Source organism: Leuciscus leuciscus, assembly GCF_965113295.1.
Source record: "Leuciscus leuciscus genome assembly, chromosome: 9".
In the NCBI taxonomy this organism is placed as follows: domain Eukaryota; kingdom Metazoa; phylum Chordata; class Actinopteri; order Cypriniformes; family Leuciscidae; genus Leuciscus; species Leuciscus leuciscus.
The window spans coordinates 19,791,847-19,810,589 of NC_138733.1; the positions used below are offsets into that span (position 1 = coordinate 19,791,847).

The following is an 18,743-nucleotide window of genomic DNA, read 5'->3' on the forward strand; positions in this document are numbered from 1 at the left end:
TCACCGTCCATCCCTTACCTCTCTCTCCTTCTCTTCTCCCTTCTCCCATGCACATACTGCATCTTCCCATATTTCCTTTGCAGCGTGTTTTGGAGAATCGCCAGTGTTGTGATTTGTGCCAGTAACTTGCCATTACCGTGATTTGTGTACTGTATTGTAAGCTTGAGTAAGTAAGCATCTGTCGAGAACGTAAATGTATGTAAATGTAAAACACCCGAATCAGTCCTCGCTTCAGGTTGGCTGTGATTCCTGGCTGATGAATCCGACAGAAGAGGGGTGAGAGGTCAGTCGTGGTGATTAAGCAATGAAAACATTACTGGACCGTATAAGGCAGCGAGACTCTTAATGGCATATCTCTTCAGACCTCATTGGCTTAAATGATGTATAACTACAGCACTGCTGATCCCTCAGCGTTAAGTGCTATAAGCGCTAATGTTGTGCTCTATGGACAGATGAGCACTGACAGGAGAACAGGCGATATGTTTGACAAAGCACTCCAGATTTGCTGTCAAATACCCTTCTTTCCATCAAAATGCTGCTGATTCTTGTGGCTGTGCTCAGGGATCTATGAACCATAAATCTGTGAGTCTTATGGGCTTTATGACTATTTTAACATCCAAAGTAATTTGATGCGGCTTCTTTAAAGAATTGTGAGCTGCTCTTGATGCAGTGGTCAAATTAAAATGAATAAAATTCATAGCAATCAATTCATAAACAGTGACCTCAAAAGTAATTGTGTGTTAGATAACAAAATATCAAAAGAAGTGGCACCATAAACAGCGTTGGGGACAAGTGTACATCGATCACTTCACATGAAGTAGAGAGGGAAATTTACTTGAGTACTTGAATTATGACTAAAATGAATGTGGTGGAAAGGTAGCAAATTATTTAGTAATTTTTTTATTTAGTTTAATTAATGTATTGTGGTTACATACCAAGTGTGGTTCCTACACAGTTGTTTGCGGACATAAAATGCATGAGATGAGATTGTTACGGCATAGTTATTAAGTTAATTGGACTTTCAGTATAACCAAATCATGTTTACTTCAGAAATGTATGTCTCAGTTTAGGTGTTTTGAGAATGGCAAGTTATATTATTTAAATATGCAATATGGTACACTGTAAACCCTAACACTCGAAATAATTAATTGGTTTGAGTAGGACAAACTTAAATTAAACTAATTAGTTCAGTCAAATGAACTTTTATGAGTATTTAGCACTTTCTTTTTCTTTCAAGTTCACAGAACTGATATATTTTAAGTAAACTGAACTGTTTCATTGTTTTGAGTTTTATGAAACTATTTATTTTAATTTAGACGAACTTAAGTTTAACTGAAACGGCTGGGAGAGCTACTTGGGTGTGCAAGATTAATTTAGTAGTGTTTAATGTTTTGTTATGCTAATTTAGAAGAATTTCTGTTAATGTTGGTTTTAGGATAGTTACCATCATGGTGACAAGTGGTGCATGCAGCTTGATTTGAGAGCAAATAAAACCTTTATATTGCTGCACTCATACAGCAAGTGCTACTGTATAACATACTATTGTTAACATGTTAACAAATTAGTATGTTAGCAAACTAGCTTGTTAATAGTAATTATTAACTTTATTAGTAAAGTTTATCCTTATAGAAGTGTTAACATTGAGATTACATGAAAGTTTTAAGTTTAATGTATGAATTAGTGTTCTCTAACATTTCAAGTTAAAAACAATTAAATGTATAAGTACAAAATAAAAATCTGTCAGTTTTGCTTACTTTAAACTTTGAATTTCTTAACTTAAAAAATTTGAGGCAACTAATTTAAATGAGATTTATACATTCCCTGTGTATTTACACATATTCCACATATTACTGTATGTATGTCATCCTTCTCAAAATCCCTAATCTGTGCAATTTTTTCTATAGACCTACTCAGTGTGTTGGGAGCTACCCTACACCTACCCTGTGAATCAGAACGCAGCTTGCGTGAACTTGAAAGAAACTGACTTCTTACATCTCCTAAAAATGACCTTGGAACAAGATAGTTAAAAGTAACTGACAATGTCTCCGAAATGTGATGTTATGCTGCCTTTACGTGCTATTGAAAATATCTTAAATACGAGTTTCCTAGTCGTAAAATGCCCTCTTAAGTCACTCTGAGTTTCTGAGTTGGGCGGGCCATAAACTTTAAACATGGTGAAGGGGAGAACGATTGCTGCTGTGTTTGGTATTCTTCATAATTTTTTTCCACAACAGCTACATCGCCTTGTCTTGTCGTTAAAGTACTGAATATTAACATATATGAATAACCATTTGAAGAAATGTTTTATACAGAGTGAAAATAGAATGCATTTGACGTAAATTCAAGCTGACTATCTATGGTACAGTGAATGTTTATATGTTTGTCAACAAATGGGACGCTACATTTTTTTCAAAATGAAATATCTTCAATACATTTAGGCTTTAATAATATTTCCCCAAGAAAAAGGCAAGAATAAACCTGGTGTCCTCCATGATTCTTATTCTTTCCTATAACCAAGCACTTAGGAAGTATGAAATTTCCAAAAGCACATGAATGCAGCTTTAGTCACACTAGTTAGGAAAAATGCAGCATGTCATTGGGGTAGTACCTTTAAAGGGCAAACTTTGTAACTTATCCACCCCTAGAAAGTGCATAATAGTACCTTCGGGTAGTAATATGTACCCTAATATGTACCCTTAAGGTACTACCATGTACCTTTTAGGTCTAAAAAAATGTGCGATAAGTGATAAGCTGTTGTACCCCTTAAGGATTTTATAATTTTTTTTCACACTTTTCTGACAATGTAGAAAATCTAACCTAATTTGTTTGCCACTTGGTTTGATATTTGTATGTAATGCAATGACATTTAGACATTGTAATGTATATGTACTGTAAAGAACTAACTGGCAAAAAATAACAACATCCGCACATTGCATTGGACATTTTAATTGTGTAACTGTGTTGATTATGTATACTTTTGTGCAGTCTACTTTTGAGTTGCTCTTCTTTCATCGGTGTGGACATTATAACGGCCCCAACCGATTGTGGAAACGCACGTAAAGGTTCCAGATTGGCACCAGCAGCAAGTCGTTGGAAAAAAGCTAAAAAGTCCCTCTGGTACTGTCACGAAGGGGGAGGAGGTGACATTTCCAGAAGTGAGGGCCTTGTGAAAGTGGATGATTGTGTCTCTTCTTTCGTCATGCAAACAAAACACAGGTGCTGCGTCCTCATTCTTCTGATGATAATTAGGGTAACACAGCTGTCGGCGGCACCTCTGCTCACCTCTCTTTTGCTGTGCAATTGATCTGTCACGCCGAGGGACACCAGCGCAACTGAATTTACACCAACCGACCTGAGTTCTCTTTATTCCTTGCTAAATGGATGTGCGCAGTGGCACTATGCCACTCAAGACCCCTCCTGGCTTCTTTCAAAGCCCTTTCAAATTCAATTCATCCTTTTGTTTCTAATATGATTAATGTGCAAAATACACTCGACCAGTATTCCATTGTCTCTTTGTTCTGTGGTCATCCATGGTGCAGTGCTGTCTTTTTGTGGAGGTGTGAATGGATCAGGCTTTTCCGCCCCAGCTGAGCCCATCGGCACCGCAGAGTGGAATTATTCATGGGCTTCATCAAGTCTGCAAACAAATCCCTGGGCAGCCATGAGCGCTCTCTTAACGAGTCCTGCATTTTGTTGTGTGTTATTACAGCACATATCCCTGCTAAATATTTAAGTGTTCACAATGTGCTCTAATTTGTGGAAGCCTGTTTCTGACTCAGATTAAAGAAGTAAAAAGGTAATTGTGATTTTCTTTCTCTCAATTGCAAATTTATTTCTCTCATGATTGTGTTTTTTTCCCCATCCCTTACTTGTGACTTTATAGTTTACAATTGTGACTATATCTCAAAATTGCTTTTGGCATAAAAGTACTAAACTGTACTCACTGTACTGTTCTCAAGTTTCCGAACTCAAAACTTCCTCGTCATGGGTTGCTGTCTATAAATTACAATTACGAAATCGTGTGAACGCACCATAAGCTCGTTGTTTCGGTTCAGGAGGAACTGTAAAGGGTGGCTGCTGTTCGTTTGCGGCGCTATATGACTGTCAACCATAATAACAAAAAACACTTATGAAAAAAATTGCCTACCCTACCTTTAATTTTGATAAATTTCACAGAAAACAAGACTTCATATTTATGCCATTTTGTATCTCCAGTAAATGCATCTTGATTTAAAAATCTTTTGACATTTGCACTGGAAAACAAGACTAAAATACTGAAGAAGAACATAACTTAAATTTTTTGTAGTGTGATCAGACGTTACAGTAAAAATTGTTTCCATATTTATTCCATAATCCATATATCATACTTTTTTGCAAAATGAATTAAAAAGTAATGGATATCTGTTGAAAGTTGTATTTTCAAACTCTGAAGTGTTGCTAATACAATTCAATGGGCCCTATCTTACACCCGGCGCAATGCGCGGGGTGTAAGAAAAAAAAAAAAGTGTTTTTTGCTAGTTTCAGTCTGACGCAGTTATCATTTTCACGTCCTGCGCCACGTTGTTTAAATAGCAATGCATTTGCGCCCATTTGTGCGCCCATGGCGTGCTGGTCTGAAAACGAGGTGTGTTCGGGCGCATTGTTGGCACGTTGCTATTTTGAGGCAACAGAAATAGACTGCGCCATTGACCAACTGAAACCTGGTCTGAAGTCAATGACGCATTTTTTTTTTGTTATTTAAAGAGTGCGTTAGTAATGTGCACCTATAGGCGGGTCCACAACGCGTGTTCATTCTGCTTATTAAACACACAGGGACGCACAGCAGCACACATACATGCCAAATATAAAAATTAAAAGGATTACAATGTAAAATATTATTATTGTGTACATAAAGATATGGTGGAATCCGACTTGTCCCGTAGATGGTCTGTTTGAGCACTTTTACCTCGCACACGAGCAGTTCCATTTGCGCTCTGGAGACGCGTTCGGTCTTTCCACTTTCAAATTCCATCATGTAAATAGCAAATCTGCTATGGCATGAGTGCAACTGGCATTTAAAGGGAATGGGAGATGAGACTCTGCTTGGTTTAACACATGTAAAGCCCAAAACACACCCATTACTCATTAAGAGAATAGGCACAACCCTTTTAGACAATGCGCCTGGCGCTCCGACCATTTTTCCCGTCGTTAAACTAGCAAAAGTGGATTCGGACACGCCCTACAGTAAGTCAGCTTGCGCGCTGCGCTTTAGGCCATGCGCTTAGATCGTTAAAATGGGGTCCATTGTGTTTCTCCCTAGACAGTGACATTTAGAAAACATATTGATGTATTGTGTTCCCTACAATTTATTTCTTCATTTTCCTTTATTATGGTCTTAAAAAGGTCTTTAAAAAGTCTTAAATTTACCTTCATAAAACCTGCAAAAACCCTGATATTACTTATAATTAGGATGTTTTTTTGATATAAAAATCTTGCTAACATAAAAAGTGGGACTAAAAGAACATTATACCGTTTAAAAAAAAAGGCTGTTCATGATCCCTTTAGTTGACTTTTTATCTCTCACTTGTAACTTTATTTCTCACATTTGTAGCTTTCCTATAATTGCTTCTTTATATATCACATTTGTAACTTGTAACTTATCATGACTTTATCTCTGTTGCAAATGTGAACTTTTCTCATTACTGTGACTTTATATCTCTCAATTGTGACTCATAATTATGGCTTTCTTATTAATGATGTTACTTATTTAACTTTATCTTATAATCACCTTTTTTATTTGAACTTTATCCCACAATTACAAGCTCCATCTGTTAGGTGATATTTGAAATTAACCAAAGATGACTTGTTCAGGTCATCTCTATTCGCCACTGCTTCACCTTTCCACAAAAAACTTATTTTTTTTGGAAGATTTCTGCTCTGCGGAACCAGCAGCAATGCTTGTGAAGCAGAGATTGAAGGAAGTGTTTTTTTTTCTTTGTTTTTTTCTTTTCTTTTCTCAAGCATGCTGATCAATGAGATTGTGGTCAATGCTGAGCTTTCTCTAAAGGCCTCAGTGGCCTTTTCTTTCCTTTGCTCTCCCCACCAGAGACTCTTGACGCTCTTATAGCCTCCAAAACATGATTACTCCACCTAGTGCTTGAGTGTGTGTGTTTTTCCCCAAGCAGCTGACTTCCCATGGTCCATTGCACCACATTAGAGAGGTGTGCAATGTCACGATCATTCACAGTACCCCTCCAGCCACTCTGCCATCCCCATATGGCTGATCTCCATGTCTTTGAGTAATGGCACTGCTTTCTGCCTGCGTCCGCCCCCACCAACCTGTGAGGCAACCTAGCGTGGTTTTGTCACTCGTTGCCAATCTTGAGTGTGACAACAGACAAATATGGCCGACTTTACTGTACAGCAGTGTGTCCAGCTGTATCATTTGACACTGTGGCCCAGGTAAAGGTTTTGTGATCTTTTATTAAACATGATTTTGCTCCTCTGGTACGTAAGGGAACAGATGTAAGATCTCATTATACTTTACCTTGCCATATGGCATTAAATCCCCTGAGATCCCCCCTGAGACCGTCCACCCTTATGGATGTTTTTTCATTCAGAGCTACAGGTAGAAAGCAGTTGGACAGCCGTAGAGAGTAAAACCAGGTCTATATTTCATACAGGATGGTAAAAAAAAGCCAAGGTGGGAGTTTTAAATGGCGTTCCCTGCACATTTTTTTTTTTCAGCACAGCATCACAACAATCTGCCCAATTTCATGGTTAAGTGAGAAAACCGTATTTGTGCCAAACGACTTCACAAATGGCACTTTGTGAAAGCAACACATTTCCCTATGAGGTTTAAATTGATTATTTAAATAAAGCCAAGAAACATTTTAAGTAATGTTCATGATGTCGCAACAGCTTTTGTTATTCAGAGAAGCCCGATTAAGATTACTTCACAAAAATGATTGGTTACTTTAACTAAAACATTTTGGGAATGTCCATTTAGATAAATACTGACAAAGAGCTCAATTTGCTCAAAGACTGTTTACTAGCATACTAATTCAATAAACTGAATTGTCAGACAAAACAGTTACATTATAATTCACAAGATATTTATTACAAAACCATTATACTACATTACATATGTCCAAAATGTAGCATCTGTTAAGTGCCTCAATATTCATTTGTACCAGGTCAGCATGTTCCCGCTGGTTTAAATGAAATGTTGGGCACATGTACTTATACTGCAGTGTTGCATGGCTGTTTGCCTGACTTCAGTGAGCTGCTTTTGGCCTGCACCAGGCCCCTCATTAAAAGCCTGTCAGCAGTGCATCTGTAGGCCTGATAGCCACTCTGTCAACCTGCAGGAGCAGACAGCACACGAACAGACAGATATTACCCTCATACACAACTCTCCCTCTGGCTCACAATTCCAATGCTGAAGCCCAGATTGGCTCCACCAGGGCAAGAGTTTCTGTTTACGCCCTGGAAATGATGCATATGCATATGCAGTGTGCTGTAACCACAAGAAAAATGGCTTTCAAACCCCTTTCAGCGTTATCTTCCATTTCCTGTCCATACATCATGGATATTCACTAGGTATATTTGAGCATGCAAATGAGACAGTAGATTCTGACATCTGTCCAAATGTGAGTCTTAAAAGGATAGTTCACACAAAAAATTAAATACTGCCATTATTTACTCAACCTATTGTTGTTTCAGACATGTAGGACTTTATTTATTAAGTCAAAAACAAAAAAAGGAGGATTTTGAAGAATACTCTGATCAACCTTGTTTTCCCAATGCCGTTACAACGAACAGGAACTAAGGTTTTCCAACATTAAAGGATGCAAAAAAAAAAACTACATAAAAGTGGTCCATACGACATTTACATTCCAAGTCATGAAGTAGCTTTGCGTGCTGAACAGACTGCAATTTTAAGTTCTAAAAATCCTGGCATCCAGCATTGCTCTCCATGGCACTTTTACAAGATATTATGAAAATGTGGTGTTATGCAGTATGTAAACGAACAAACTAAAAAATATTTTTTCAGTTAATCTATTGATCTAATTCAAAACACCAGTCTGAATGATTTGTTCATGTTCTCAAGTTAAACTCACTGATTCAGGTTTTCTCCTTTTCACACAAGCACTCTAATATTAAATACTTTTTACAGTGCTTTTCTACAGGTATTCAAGATAATGATGACTGGTTCCTCAATGTAAACCCGTCTGACTTCCTCTTCTTCTTTTTTTTTTTTTTTTTTTACCTACCTCCCACTCTAACTATTAAGAGCCTTGGCATAAAATCTTAAGGTTTGCTGGAGTCTGCATGTGTTCTGTATGAAAGAGAAGCCCATTTAACCTTTGTGAAAACATTTTAACATTTTACTGCCCAGCAGTGTTACCCAGAAGCTCCACTTGAAGCTCCATTGAACCATTAATTACTTTAAGGAATCAAATCTCATGCTAGATAATCTAGAAAAATCCAAAGGTGTCTATTTTTTACTATCTATAAATGTTGTTTGTCTTTCTTCGCTGAGCCGGATGTCACTCTGTTGAATTCACTCGGAATAATGAGCTTATGCACATAGGAGGAAGTCAGATTGTAGCCGCTATTTACAAGTTAGCACAGGGGCTTTGGACAGATGGGATGTTGTCTGGAAGCCGGCATGGGGAATAAAGGAAATAATCTTCTCCAAGAAAGAGAGAGAAGGTCAGAGACTTGTACATGTCTCCCCACTGCAGCGAGCCCATTACCGGCCTCTCTCCGAACCCTCCATCTCCAAGAATCCCAGTTGTCCCCCGAGTGTCGGAGAGCCTGTGCTCCCCATCCATCCACACTGGCGGGGACTCCATTACGCCCTGATGGAAAGCGATGGAAAACCAATTGGGGATACAGGGCCGTGCAAGTACGATGCATGGTCACACGGCCCGCCGCAGACAGGCAATCTGCTGTGATGAAGAGGCCCTTTACACAGCCCGCCTGCGTCCTCTAGGATCCCCTTCAAGCCCCACCGAGCCCAACACCCACTTTTCCCGAGCCTGACGCGTCCACACATCGGAACACATCAAATTAGAGAGCAGCCAACGCTGAGGTCTCCATGGATATGAAGACGTTTTGCGTCGTGTGCTACTTCTGTTCAAAGACTGTTCGAGATGTCAAAGGTCAACGCACACATGCCCTCTGCGTGAATAAACATCTCACTTGGCATTTATATGCATAGAAACTTTTCCTCAATCATCGCTGGGGTTCATAAAAATCTGTTTTTATTTAATCTAATACAGTTGATTTTTCATTGTTAATTTACATGCCTTCAGAGAGGAGAAATTATTCTTTTGAAATTATTCAAATGAGTTTGTATTAGTTTTAGGCGTAAAGTGGATCTAATTAGTCTGATGAGAATGCCGCGATTCTGTTGCACAGCCACTCTTGAGACCCGCATCACAGTGCAGTAAACAAAACGCCCTCCTGCAATTTTCTTTCATTCAATTTACCTGCGGTATCCGCCTAACAAGAGGGGTCCTGCAGGGCTGATTTTTTTCTGTCCTGTTATGCATCCCTGTGCAGGTGCCGTACGTGAAGGTGGCTCCGGAAGACATACTGAAGGTGCAGTTTCCTCGCTTTACCACGCTGGACCTCAGGCCCACTAACACAGACATCAGCATGGCTGTAGCGGGACTGCTAACGTTCTTTAACAGCAGCACGTCGTGTCTCATATGTTCTCAGGCCGATTGTGAGTATCATATGGTTTCTATTGTAATAAGGCTTTTATTTAACTTCTTGTACTGTGTGTGTTTTTTTGTTTTTGTTTTGGATTAAAAATTCTGTAAAAAACAGTGAAACCCTGAAATATTATTACAATTTAAAATCTGTGGTGGCAACGCTTCATTGACTCCAGTCTTCAGTGTTACATGATCCTTAAGAAATCATATTAATGTGCTGATTTTGCGCTCAAGAATCCTTTCTTCTTATTATTATTAGTAGAAAATGGTTCTGCTACTTAATGAAGTGTGGGGGAGCTTTTTTGCAGGATTCTTTGATGAACAACGTTAGTTCAAAATTCTTTATATAAGTTTATTCATATAAATTGTTTAGTATATGTTTATGTTAGTAATGTAAAATATATATACAGCTCTTAACTATATTTAAGATGTGAGGGACTTCAACAATTCCGAAATAAACAAGTAAATTAATTCCTTTTATATAAATTGATCTCGCTCACCTCGGTTGGGGAGCCCTGCATTAGAGCCAAAATAACATGTACCATAATTATATGTTCTGATCTACTCTTTCCTGAATGGCACATATAGAATTGCCTGCATCTGTCAAGCAGCAGATGTCGTCTTGTATAGATTGTTACAGCTGCATTTTGACATATGCATTCTCTACAAAGAAAACATAGCATTTCATAGTGGTACATGTTGTCTCTGCACTCTCTTTACCATTGTACTGTATGCCTTTGTACACGTTCACAGACTCAAATAGGCAACTCAAATACTCCATTACACTCTGCTGATTATTTGGCAATAACAACTGCTTATTAAACCTAACATGTCCACACTGTTTTTGATGATGACATTGATTTAATTTCATGCTGTTTGACTGTACTGCACTGTTAGATAAATACAAATGTGTTGTTCATTCTTTCTCTTGTCCATCTGTGTCCTTCAGGTATTCATCATTTGTCATGTCCCATTCATTCACCATCAAACATCCACCCTGCCGCTCATGTCAGCGCACTCTGCAGAAACAGAGATGTCCATGGAAATGAATGACTGAAGGTTTAAATCAAACCCACTGTAGTCAAAGAAATGGTGACTGACGGATGACCCTTCGCAAGTCTCCTTATTAGACACACATTGAGTTCAGTTTGGCAGAGGATTAAAGTTTAGTATTCTGCCTTTCCATCTCAGAGCAAGGATGCCACAAATTACCCAGAGAATCCAAACAAAGTCACATTGCCCCTTCAGACAGTGGCTTTCTTTCTCCCTAATCAGCTTAAGGCCTTCCAGTGGAACAGCTATAATTCCCACTAAGACGTCAGAGAGGGGTGTAGAGAGATGGCAAACTACCAATATGGACTTGAGAACAGGGTCAAAACTGACCAAACCAATAATTAAAATAGCTTTCGTGCAGTTCTAAAATCACATTTAAAAAAAATTACATGGGCAAAATTCAGGATTTAAGAATTTGATCCTTTCAGTTTATGAGTTGGTTTTTGAATTCAATTGATAATACCCTGAAGGATGCTGAATTGAAATTTGATTTTACTGAACTGCAATTCAGTGAAATTATACACAATCACACAAAACTTTTGTGACAAAACGTAAATAATGAAATTTTGACAGTTGAATGTTGAGACAGCATTTTTGTATGATTGCAGATATTTTAACATTTCTAAATTAGAAAAATTCAGTACTGTCAAAAAAAATTTAAAAAAGATTTAAAGTTTTCCATACAATACCAAAAATGATTACATATTAAATATTGTATACATTACCTTTCAAAAGTTTTTTATGTTCTTGAAAATGTTCTTATATGCTGCAAGGTGCATTTTTTATATTTAAATGTTTAATTATAACAGCTAAAAAATAACTGTTTTATATTTGAAAATATTTTTTAATGTAATTTATTCCTGTGATGGCAAAGCTGAATTTTCAGCATCATTACTCCACTCTTCAGTGTCACATGATCCTTCAGAAATCATTCAATCAATACAATTACAATTCAGAATCCTGTTTAGGAATTCTAATTCAGTTCTGAATGGTGCACAACCCTGGAACTCCGAAAGACTCTTTCGATACTTGAGTGTGAATGATTTGTATGCCATTGTGATCCAATTGCTAAATCTGATGTTTATCTCAGTTCTGAGTCCTAAAAAGACCCCAATGTTTTCCTTATTCTTCCACAAAAAGCTAAAAGCAGACAGCGTTGCAGGTAACTTGGAAAGTTTGACTTGTGGTAGACTCTAAAGTTAACCATTTCACGCTCATGCCAACACTATTCCTCAAATGTTATTCCCTTTGTACCTTTGGAGCACAAGCGCAGTTTTCTACACAGAGATGAGTTGGAAATGGGAAAAACAAAATAACATTGTTTTTCAGCTAATAATGAGTGCATGCGCTCCCTGAAGATTTCTGTTGAAAAATAAAGGAGATTCACAGCAGCGACAGGCAAAACTTAAAATACTTTGTGACAGAAAACTTTTATAAAACTGTACTAAGGTGCTTTTGTCTCCCATAAGAAATCCCTTAGAGCAATTCTAAACTTAGCAAGCTTCCAGAATAGCCTAAATTAAATAATATTTGATCTATCTGTCAGTGCATGTGTATATGGGAGTACATTTTTTATTTTAATTTTAAAAGTTATACTTGCATTTACATTCTTGACATACACCCTTTTTCCATACACAGAATGCAATGATTGGCCGAAACAATTGTTGGTCCTGAGAGGTCCATAGACGATATATATATATATATATATATATATATATATATATATATATATTATATATATATATACATTTTTAAATATTTAGACCACTATTTATTACCAAACCTATTATTGTTTGCTATCAATTTCAACCAGTTTAACAAAAAAGATTTTATGAAAAATTTCCATTTCCTTCCCTAGCATTAAGGCCCATTTACACAAAGAACAATAACTCTAATGATAACTACTGTATAATGATAACCATATTAACACCTACACCGATAGCGTTGTTTATTCTAAGCACTCTGTTAACATAATTGCAGCACATGCTTTAAAGTTGAATGGAATTTGATTGGCTTTCAATTATTTTATTATTCATCAGCTGGAAAAATGGCTGTGATTTGCTGTACCGTAATCGTTATACTTGTGGTATGGATTCTTAGAGTTACGGGCAGTGCACATCAATGGACACATCAACGATAACTATAAAGTTTTAATAATAGTTTTAACTCTATGAGAATAGCTAAGTCCATACCACAACTTTAACAATAACAATATTGTTGGAATCACTTTCAAAACAATTTTTGTTTCCTGCTCAATAAAAACAGTGACAAACAATCAGAATCCACACGACTTTAAAGCAGCAGAAGACATAACTTCAGCGCACACTAATAATAACGTAATTGGTGGTAGGCCTAATTATCATTATAGTGTATCATTATGGCTATAGTCAGTGTTGGGGGTAACACATTACAAGTAACTTGAGTTATGTAATCAGATTACTTTTTTAAGTAACTGGTAAAGTAACGCATTACTTTTTAATTTAGAACAAAATATCTGTTACTTTTTCAAGTAACGCAAGTTAATTTGTTTTCCCATGTATTGACTGACAGCTCTCCTGTCCCCGTGTTGAGAGAAATCATGAGTAAGTGCAGAGGTGTTGTGTGCGCTATGTGTGAACATGATGGGTATTATAATTCTAGACTAAATGTGAGCATACATTTACTCATTTACTTCTTCCCATAGACAGTATAAGTGGACAGAGTCATCTCATTGGAACTCAATTGAGACAAGTGAAGCCCGTTTTCAGCGATTTCTTAGGACTTCCGTTCCTGACGCGCAGACTCAAACCGAGCTTGACGACGTAGATGTGACGTGAGCAACCCGTCTGTCCTCTAGTAGCTGTGCCGAGAGAAATCTGAATCATTCCCTTCCGAATCTTGCAGAGACGGAGAGTGTGAGTAGGAGCTGTCCATGAGCTAGGAGCAGGAGAAACTTTTGCTAGGTATTCTGATTAATTATTTTGTAATTTTGCCTCCACGTCCCCCCGATTGACAGCGAGCTTCTCCTCCCGTCCATACGGTAATCTCTCTACTGTGCGACAGAGAGTCGTGTGGTTATGACGCAATCGTTAGCCTACTTTTACAAAAACTGCTTCTACGGGGCCATAACGTAAGATACAAGGTAATGGAGCCTTTTATACATTGTCGTGTTTCTTTAGAAATAAATAATGGACAAATGGAGTCTTCAAACGCCTCAGATGTAAAGTTATTCACTGTCAAAGTGACGCCAAAATGAATGGGAGTCAATGGGATGCTAACAGCAGGTGAAGTTCTGCTACAAGATGGTGGCACGCGGCCGGCTTCAACTTCCGGTCGACTTCCTTCCCGCTTGCTTCTTCCCCTGCGTCCTATTCTTCTGTATTCCCGAATGGCAGCGCAGCTGAAAGGCCTGTTTGAGCTGCGCCCTCTACTGTACAGGCGTGAATTTGCATTTCCTTCAGCCTGAGGCTTATTCATTTCACTTTTGGTGTAAAAGGGCCTTTACATTTGCCAAAAATAGAACTTTTTTGTTGTTATAAAAACAAACAAACAGCCCAGCCCAGATGAGAAAAAGCAAAAGTAACTTCACGCATTACTTTCCATAAAAAGTAACACAATTAGTTACTTTTTTAGGGAGTAACGCAATATTGGAATGCAGTAACTTTCCCTAACACGGCCTATAGTTCTTTCTTTTGGTGTGAAAAAAAAAAATCCTTTTATGGTTATTGTTGTAGTTATTCTTGGATTGAACAAACATTTAATTGCACATCATTTCCTTCATTACAATATCACTTCCCCAATTCAGTTTAATTCGTATAATACTCAAGAGAACGTATAAATGCAGTTTTTATTCTTAAAGATCCCCATTCCCATATAAAGTAAATCGTTCTCATGAAATAATATACAGCTAATTACCATTTGATAACAATTTCACGGTAGAGTAGCTGATATCAGTAATGCTTGTAATATGAAAATGTATGTGTCAGTAAAACACTTAAGGAGGACATTCATGCTATTGTCTGGAACAAATATGCATGCACCATTGAATAGCTGCTCCGCACAGTGGCAGGTCTAGGGCCCATTGTGGGTAATAGTCACTTCTGCTTTAGCTGACAGGGTTGCGAAGTGGGTGTGCGAGCCGAGGGGTTGAGAGGAAATGCCACGGGCCATAGCGACTGCCCTTCAAAACATTTCTATAAGAAGCGGATGATGACTCCTTGTGCTACCAGCGTAATAACCCTGTTCACCTGCGTCTCTGTTTGCTTGTCGTTTTCCGTTACTGTTTCTTTTTCTCTCACGTTCAGTCTCACAGGATGTACAGCTCTCATTAATCACTTAGCACGCTGACAGCTTAATAGAGCATGGCCCACTCATGAATACTTCACAGACCTGGCCTGCTGAGATGACACGGTACAAGGACAGTTATTCGTTTGACTAACCTATACAGCACTAATAGCCAGGAGGCCATTGCATATGGTTTTATCTATAAACAACCAATTGTGATCGTCTAGATTTTTTTATATACTGTCTGTATATTTTATATATAAGATATATTTTCATTTTGATATGACTAGTGCCTATGTTCCAATTATGCTGTGCTTTAGCTATTAGTTTAATGGTATAACCTTTACATTTCCGATAAAATTGTCCAACTTTTTAACTGAACTGATCAAATGTGTAGCTTAAATGAAATGTCAGTCTGCCAAATGCATAAATGGAAATGTATTTGGCTAATATTGGAGGCTTTTTGCCTTAATTTGACGGGATACTGGAGAAGCAACAGAAAAGAAAAGGGGAACATGTCTGGAACAAATCCAGGCGGGAATTGCATATATATAGTTCTAAAAATGGTTCTCAGTATTAAAGAATAGCAGACTCCACAACTGAATAGAGAATAGAGGTTAACACCACAACTATAACAATAACGGCACAGAGAAACAATATCATTGGAATCACTTTCAGAACGATTGTATCCAGCTGATGAATGATAAAAACATTGACAGCCAATCAGAATCCATCCTGCTGTAATGTGCTCGAGTATTTAAAGTGACTGACAAGAACACGCTTAGAATAAACTGAACTATCACTCTTGGTGTGAATGAGCCTTAACTGTACCAATGCCTGCACCATTTTGAAGACAAAATCAGCATTCTTCATTAGTGGACATTCAAGCGTAGCCATGTAAAAGTAGCATGTCACAGCTAACTGTTTTTATGGTTCTTGTGGCACCATCAGCCAATCAGAGTCATCATGGTGTCATTTGCTTATGGCTCAGGTGACTGGATCCACTTATACGATAACTTTTGCTATTGACATGCTTTTTTTAGCTTTTACCACTGAAATGAATAGAAATTGCCTACAAAGAGAGAACTTTTACCAGTGACATGAATGAAAAGCAACCGATATCTTTTATCATTTAAATGAATGTAAATGTTAATTAATAGTGTTTTTTTTTTTTTTTTTTTTTTTTTTTTTTGATGAATGGAAAAGCTGACCAATTTCTTTTTACTGCTGAAATGAATAGAAATGCTAACTGATATTGTTTTCCCTTGAGATGAACGGAAATGCTAACTGATGTCTTATGATAGCTCATTCCCTATTCTACAGTATAAACCTCCTTTGGATGAGGCACTAGGTTTCATCTGGCTGTACAGGGCCGCACCGTGTAGTGAGGAGCATTAAGGTCTCATTAGTGAACAAAATTACCTGTACTACCGACCTGTACTATCCAGTCAGGAGCCCCAGAAGATCAACCAGACTCTGTCTTCGTCAGGTATTTCCCAAATTATTCTGAATGGGGTCAGCCAGGTGAGCGCTACAATCTCTTTCAAGTTTGTCCCCTTGAACTAAAGGAGCTCTCGGATTTAATTGAAAGGAACAGGGCTTTGGTGCCCAGATTGAACATAGTGAATCAAATATACACACTTCAAAGAGGTTTCCCACCTGTCAGATTTGCTGCGCCTCTCCTCTTGGAACAGAAATATTGTACTACTTGTTTGCCCGACATTCTTCTCACTGCTTTGAAGTGATCTGTAATTAAAGATGATTAAATAAGAAACTACGTCCCACAGAGAGACGAGAACCGAAACGTGGGTGAAGTGGGATGATCTAATTCTCCTGCCTCTTCAAGAAGATTATGATAAATGTGTAGATAAAATAAGGATGGTACTCCAAAATCAAACAAAAACACTTCTTTTAGCCCCTGAAATGAAAAGTCAGAGTGATGGAATTCGTAGAGAAAGGATCGCCTTTCTAGATAGGGCACTTGATATGAAACGGGACGTTGGAAACTCTTTTGTCTGGCTGTGTTTATTTCTGAAGTTCTCTCCTTTGTGCTGGAAGACATTAATTTAATGTGATAAGGAGCGTAATGGGATTCTGACATGCGTTGTTAAAGGAGGAAGACAAAAGCTTTTTTTCTGCTCACACCCCTTCAGCTTTCCCTTTTTTCTGTCTAATGAGAAGAAAAGAGGGCACGAATGGTTGTCTGGCCTCGGGCAGGATGAGTTCTGACTGAAACTCTTTTTAGCAGGAACTAATATTAAAGGTTTACTGAACTCTTCAACTTGCTTATTTTGAAAAAACAACCAGATGACCAGACAGCAACATAATAAAGCTTGACTCTAAATATTGTAATGCTAGTCTGTACTGACACCCCATATCAAAGAAAGAATGAAAAGGCACTGTAAGAGAGTTTTTTTTTAAAGTCAGCTTGAAATACAAATTCACTGATTATTTTCCATCTATTTTTGAAATCCATTGATCTTTTTTCATTGATTTATTGAAACAGGATCTGTTTCCTTTTTTTGTTTTCATTTTTAATCAAAATGTCAGAACTGAATCTTTTATTGAAACAACAGACTTTTCTCTGTTGACACATGTAGGACTTATCAACTCGTTTTGTCCGCTTAAACCCCTCCCCTTCACTGCAAGGTTGCATTTGTTTTTGAGTGCAAAACCCACATCTCAAAATCAAATCAAAGACTGATGTATCTAACCATCTATCTTTCTTTTTCGATAATTGGTTTACTAAGATGTAAGGAATGTCGCAATATGGAAGAAAAGATGTCGCTACTTCCATTTCATCGCAACTTTAATACAAACAATAAATATACAGTACCTACAAGAGAGCAGGTGTGTGGTTAAAGGATTTGCTGGTCTTGCCGGTCTTCCAGACTGGCCAAGCTGGTGTTTAGCTGGTTTAGCTTGCTGACGAGTTCCCAAAGACCAGCCGAACAAGGCTGGGAGACTACATTAGATCAGCAAACCAGTTTAGGATGATTTTGTATGTTCGTTCATTTTTTTTTTTTTTTTTTTTTTTTTTAGCAGGGACAGTGGTAGTTAATGTCACCATGAAATCAAAATGGTCATCTTCTTATTTTTTATGGAATATCACAGTATTTATTATAAACGATTCATATGCGCACATCATGTTTTTTTTGTTTTCAAATGCATGTGCCCTCAAAATCATGTTTTTCTGTGCAAGGCAAGGACAAATTGTCACTCACATTAGATCACAGCAGTATCAAACCCCAACCAACCAATCAATTCCAACGGACAAAATCAAGTCCCGCCCTATATTTTTTTCTTGTTCGAGAAGCCTTTTCCCTCGGATATACGAAATAGAAGAGAAAAGACTATCTCGACTTCTGTTTCATGCTGGCTTTAAGCACAAGTCTAGCGGAAGTTAGCCAAACAGGTGACATCCCCTCAGATTTTCATCAAAGTGTTTACGCATTGTACCGTAGTCAGATCTTGCCTCTTGCTTGCATGTGTAAATCTGTTATTTACCTGTGCAAATAGTCTTCTGCTATGTTTGATTTGGGCTCCCTAGAGCTTTTACGCATATGTGTATCAGCTAGCATATGTCAATGATTTGTGTGTTTGAAGGATAAAGGAACTTCACTTTGCAAAAGCCCAGTGCAAAGTGATAGCTGAGGAAATGACTGGCTGCTCAGAATGAATTGAGGCTAAGTCTTTATCACTGTGGGAAGCTGCTTTTTG

At 37.7% G+C, this 18,743-nt stretch overlaps 1 protein-coding gene across 1 annotated transcript in view; it reads left to right on the forward strand.

Annotated features, from left to right (window-relative positions):
- The window catches only part of grik4 (glutamate receptor, ionotropic, kainate 4), a 375,294-nt gene that overhangs the window by 252,879 nt on the left and 103,672 nt on the right, over positions 1-18,743 (forward strand). The window contains exons 6-7 of the mRNA XM_082179353.1: positions 9,553-9,718; positions 10,657-10,715. Of these exons, the coding sequence (XP_082035479.1) occupies positions 9,553-9,718; positions 10,657-10,715 (225 nt within the window). The remainder of the gene's footprint in view (positions 1-9,552; positions 9,719-10,656; positions 10,716-18,743) is intronic.